Here is a 6070-nt window from a genome sequence, read left to right on the forward strand (position 1 = left end):
AATATTATAAAGATAATAGTATAAAATAAATATATTAACGTTAAAATAAAAAAAAATAAAAATTTCTTCGACATGTTATTTGATAAGCATAAATGACTTTTGAACTTAACGTCATAAATAAGTATATACTTAGTATACATTGTAACGTTTTACAAAAATTATCTAATTTTATTATTAACTCATATATTATATTTAATATTAATATAATTACATTTTATTAGTGTAAATATTTTTAAAAAAGTATAAGTCGATTGTACTCAAACAATCGTTTACAATCGTGACGCGGGTCGATGTTCGATATTATGATACCACATGGTAACGGAGGTAAAATGGCGTTAACTGTCCCCTGTGTTGCTGGTAAGCAATTTCACAATGTTTTGGTAATATACATATTTGCTTAAAACTTAAATGATTTATTTTTTCTTATGTATCAAACAAACATCACTTTTTCATGATATATGAGCTTTCTTTGTTCCATAAAATTTTAGCTTCATAACATCATGCAATTCATTCTTCTAAAATGCATCATGCGGTATTAATTTGCTCAATTCTTTTCTAATAATGATTATAGTTTATTATTTTTTCAATATACATATTCTCAGATAAAGTTTCCTTTTAATATTTCTTAAAACGTAATAAATACGTAACCGTATCTACATATGCGTACATATAAGTATACATATGTATAACCTTCCTTTTTTTATAATTTCCAAGTAGAATAACATATTTTATCATAATTTTGACTGAATTTGCCCCTTTATATATAATCAATTATATCATAACATACTTTATTATATAATTGAATGTAATAAAATAACAAAATATCTTTTTATATTTTATATATATACACATACGCGCGCGCACACGCAACACATACACAACATATGCATATATGAGAAATAAATTTTAATACGTTTTTTAACCTCTAGTGCGAGGTTCCACTGGTATCAGTTTAGGACAAGGACCACCTTCGTACGAACCAGTGACAACATTTCCTAAAGATGATAGTAAATTGTGCAGAGTTATGTTATTTAGTCCAGATGGACGTTATTTTGCATGGACTAACGAAACCTCTGTTAAAATTGTACTTTGTAATACATGGAAAATTATCACAGAAATTAAAAAACCAAAAGTTAGTGCTATACAATTCTCCAGTAAGGGGACATATTTCATGACATGGGAGCCATTCATTGGTATTAACTATAAAATATATTTTATTGTAATATCAATTACAGTATTATATATTTCTAAATTAATTTCAGCAACACTACCTAATCTTCATATATGGAAAACAGAAACCAATGAGTTAGTGAAGAGTTTTATACAGAAAAAGCAAAGAGATTGGTAATGTATAATTTTTTAATTAAGCATTTTATATTTTTTAATATATTTGGATATTTGATATGTATATTATAGTACATTAGCTTTTTCATCATTGTATATCTTTTAAGGGAGCCTTTTAAATTTGCGTTAAAAAGAAATTTTTGTTAAGCATGACATATACATTGCATCTCTAATTTTTTATACATTTTTATTTAATAATATCTTCTTCAGCAATTGCTACTAAATTTTAGAATTTTTTGGTGTAGTGTTACATAAATAATAAAATTTTGTAAATTTCTATCTATGCAAAATATATTTATTTTATATTATATATTATTTCATATATATTTTTTATTTTCTATACATGTAATATAATGCTATACAAATATCATAGTATATTTTTTTACAATTATTCTATGTTATTGTACATGTTTGTACAATAAAAGAAATTTTGCTTTAGTATCAGACATTTTTTATATTTCATATTTATGTGCTATTTCCTCATTTGTATTGCATCCACTTAGGGAGCCTCAATGGTCAAGTGATGAGAAAATCTGTGGAATATTGATGGGTGCAGATGTCATATTTTATGAAGATGCCAATTTTGAAAAAATTGTACACAGGATAAACATAGCCAAAGTTGCTAAATTTAGTATAGCGCCCAATAATGCTCCGTACCACATCCTTTGCTATGTGCCTGGTAATTCATGTTATGTTGATGTAACATTAATACATAGGTTAATTAAATTCATTGATAAACAAATATATTGATACAATTGTAAGCAAGCAAGAGTATTTTGATGTGATAATTATTTTTTTCTGTATTTAGAATCTTTCATTTTTATAATTAGTTGTATTTCCATTGTTTCTATTAAAGAATTAATTTTTATTAATTTAAATATTTTAGGAAAATCAGGCCAGCCCTCACTCGGTAGATTATTCCAGTATCCAAAATTTGAATCAACACAAGCTTTAGCAAGTAAAAGTTTCTTTCAGGTAATATGAGATTATGTATATATGATATATGTATATATGATGTAAATGGACTATGTAAACATAATTTTATATTAATAGGCTGATAGAGTTGACATTTATTGGAATCAAAAAGGAACAAATGCATTATTAATGACAAGCACAGAGATTGATAAAGCTTCCTATTATGGAAAACAAACATTACACTATGTTAGTACAAAAAGAGAAACAGCTATGGTCATGCTCAGTAAGTTACTGTAGAAATCAATTTTTATAGTATTATAAACTATTATATTATAAGTCGCTAAATTAATATAAAAAAAATCACCTTTAAAATATAATCTGTTTTTATATAGGTAAAGAAGGTCCTATTTATTCAGTGCAATGGTCTCCAAAAAACACAGAATTCTGTGTTGTTTATGGTTTTATGCCTGCAAAAGCTACACTCTTTAATCTTAAATGTGAACCAATATTTGAATTTGGTGCACTGCATAGGAACAGTATATATTACAATCCTCATGGAAACAATATCCTTTTTTTACTTACTTAAGAATTAATTATTAAAGGATGAATTTATTATAATGAAATAATAATAGGAACTTTCTTTAACTTCCATATGGAAAATTAGATTGAAAAGATAATGCAAATACATTATTGATTTTAGTATGCTGATATATTATTACTGTATTAAATATTAGAAAGCTGTTTATTAAAATATTTGTAATTACAAATTCCTATTTTACGGATTGATATGAATCAATTCATGAAGTAGGAACTACTTATATTATATTATCCTTAATCACTGTGCACTTATGATCTTAGCTGGTTTTGGTAATCTTTCTGGTGGCATTCAATTATGGGATGTCGTGAATAAAAAACTTATTGCCGAAATCTCTGCACCTGATACTACTCTCCTGGAATGGTCACCAGATGGTGAACATTTTATGACAGCTACGACAGCACCTAGATTGCGAATGGGAAATGGGTGAGTGGCACTTAAATTAAATTTTTTAATTCATTTAATAAATATATTTTCGAACGATTATTAAATTAAAAAAACAAATAGTTATATATATTTTAATTGATATTTTATAAATTTTAATAGGTTTAAGATTTGGCACTATAGTGGAACATTATTATATGAACGGCCATGGAATAAACAAGAAGAACTATGGGAAGTTCTTTGGCAAACATTTCCTCTTGATACATTCAAAGAAAAGCCGATTAGTTACAAAGCTGTAGAAGGTATCGCACCAAGTCAACCACAAGGTACTTTTATACTTTTTATTCATATTTACAATTAACATAATATTTTAATGATAAAGTCAGGTCTTTTATTTTGTTTCATCAAAAGTCCATTTTATTTTAATTATTTATTTTCAAATTTTGTTTATATATAGCATCAAAACAAGTATACAGACCACCTTCTGCAAGAGGACAAACTATAACTTTCAAATTACATGATGATGATGAGTTTGGGCCAAAACCCAATACAGAGGGTAAGAAGGATTATATTATTAAATACTGTTTTTATTATCTTTTTATTGTTTATGCAAATAATATAAATATAAATTTATAGCTAATCCATCAAAAGCTGCTTTGAAGGCAAAAAAGAAACGCGAAGCAAAAAAAGCTAAGAAAGAATTAGAGGCTATTGCTATGTCTTCTCAATTACAAACAAATAATCCAACTACTAATGGTCAGATTTCAAATACTTCATCAAAATATCAAAGTAATGTTGTTGCATCATCTGAGTCAGATCTTATAGATGATCCTGAGAAGCAAAAAAAGATAAAGAGACTTAAAAGTGTAAGTAGTTTATATACAAGAAACATATGAAAATAATTAAAAAAAAAAAAAAAATATATATATATATATATATATATATATTATATTATATTATAACGCTTGTTCATTTTTGTTTCAGAAACTAGACCAAATATCAAAATTAAAGGAACAATTATCAGCAGGGAAACAATTAGAAATCAATCAATTAGACAAGATCAAAAAAGAAGCAGAGTTAATAAAAGAACTCGAAGAACTTATTTTGTGATGATCTGATGAAATTTTTCAGACAGAGACAGATTTAAATAATATATTACTTTCAAATACTTCTCGCAAAGAAGAGAAACAATCTTGGTATTTGTTTCGCAGTACACTATCTAAGAGACACGATTAGCTCTCAGTTAAATCGTTTTCTCTGCAAATGGGATAATGGGAACAATCTGAAATTGAGTCAGTGACTTAAATCAGTTTACAAATTATCGTGGTGTCTCTAGATGTGGAACACAAATTGCATTTGTGAATGATATATACACAAGGTGACGTATCAATTCGTGACGATTTGGGGAAGTTTACTTCTCTTTGATCACATTTTTTTAATTATGATATTAATGATGCGAAAAAATTGAAATCTTGTGCCAGTTGATAATATTGATAGTAACCAAGCTTCCTTTAAATGTATTGTGTAAATTAATATAAAAAGTAAAAAAAAAAAATGAATGCTTTACGTGTGTACTCGGCACGTATAAGTAATATAATATACACATAAACATATACATACACGACTTGACGAATGAATCGAAGTGAATGAAGTATTTACTTAATACCAACTTTGGTATTATATGTGGTAAATAGAAGAACTTATATAAACATGAATATTTGCATGAAACTTGTAAGATCAAGTACAATGTAGCACGACTATGAAATATACAAATATGTTCCTTATATGATAGGTGCTATTCTTTGAGAAGAGTCGTGTTTTAAACGCCGATTGCTTACCAAGGATCAGAAGTATTATTTTTGTCTTCTTTGTGGATTTTGCATTTTCTATATGATATATAAATTGACTTAAAATTTTACGGTATAATAACGGTACATCTTCGCCTTTAATAACGCATTCAAAATAGATATATAAACGATAAATATCAATATCTTCAATTGTAAAAACTTCATGTCAGGTTCTCATAGCCACGCAACTAATTATTTTGCATAGTTTTGCTATGATCTTTACAAAAATTGTTATATGTTTTGTATGGCTAAACAAGAAAAGGAAACTGCTAATAACATGCTCGTATGATTTATACTTTGAAATACATTTTCAAGTAAGAATAGATACTTCCATTATATTTACTATTCCGAATTATATATAATATATATATATATATATATATATATATATATATATATATATATATATATATATATATATATATATCATTTGTTCATACTGCTTACACTTACTGTACTTAAGAAGGATACGTTTCTGTTTCTTTATGTTTTTAAAAATCCATAAATAAATTTTGATTTTGTTCTTTTAAGTATAAAGAACATGATAATGTGTGCGAACTGTTTGTTTCACATATATTTTTTCTTTTTTTTTTTTTTTTTTAATTGAAATCATTTTCTGAATTTATAACCTATATTTTTTTCTTTTTTTTTTCTTTTTTTTTTTTTTTTTTTTAAATATACAAAATATCTATAATATTCATACATGCACTGAATATATTTGTCCTAACAGTGTTGAAGAGGATGAGCGTAGTTTGAATTAAACAAATTTTATTCTAATACGATTATCAAGATGGCACAATAGAATTCTAAGAACTTATGGTATTCACGAATAACGACTGTACAAATCAGATGATAATTAAATGCATGCAAGTTAAGAAATATTGTTATTTCCTTATTTTTATCACTTTGGGAAACTATTAATTTAGTTGAAAATCATTTTATCTGAGAAGGGGAATAAACAAAGAATTCGTTTAACATATGGTAT

The 6070-nt window shown here is 25.9% G+C and overlaps 1 protein-coding gene across 2 annotated transcripts; it reads left to right on the plus strand.

The window, feature by feature from the left end:
• The first annotated feature begins 199 nt into the window (after positions 1 to 199).
• On the plus strand, positions 200 to 5964 carry LOC124424143 (eukaryotic translation initiation factor 2A). Of its 2 annotated transcripts, XM_046962770.1 has the most exons (12): positions 200 to 357; positions 930 to 1193; positions 1263 to 1344; positions 1848 to 2023; positions 2231 to 2319; positions 2398 to 2542; positions 2652 to 2822; positions 3106 to 3280; positions 3401 to 3564; positions 3696 to 3794; positions 3875 to 4104; positions 4223 to 5964. In XM_046962770.1, exons 1-12 carry the CDS (start codon positions 291 to 293, stop codon positions 4346 to 4348), a joined length of 1788 nt encoding a protein of 595 aa, XP_046818726.1. In that variant the 5' UTR covers positions 200 to 290; the 3' UTR covers positions 4349 to 5964. The 2 variants fall into 2 exon arrangements, with proteins under 2 accessions (XP_046818726.1, XP_046818725.1); XM_046962769.1 differs by having other exon boundaries at positions 930 to 1344.
• The last annotated feature ends 106 nt before the right edge of the window (positions 5965 to 6070 follow it).

This window comes from Vespa crabro, chromosome 5 (genome assembly GCF_910589235.1).
Source record: "Vespa crabro chromosome 5, iyVesCrab1.2, whole genome shotgun sequence".
Lineage (NCBI taxonomy): Eukaryota > Metazoa > Arthropoda > Insecta > Hymenoptera > Vespidae > Vespa > Vespa crabro.

Bases quoted from the DNA above. Each gene is read 5' to 3' on its own strand.
- LOC124424143 (XM_046962769.1), top strand. From the start codon at position 291: ATGTTCGATATTATGATACCACATGGTAACGGAGGTAAAATGGCGTTA. The intron at 2,024-2,230 runs GTAATTCATGTT...TAAATATTTTAG, and splicing joins CATCCTTTGCTATGTGCCTG to GAAAATCAGGCCAGCCCTCA. The intron at 2,823-3,105 runs ATATCCTTTTTT...ATCACTGTGCAC, and splicing joins TTACAATCCTCATGGAAACA to TTATGATCTTAGCTGGTTTT.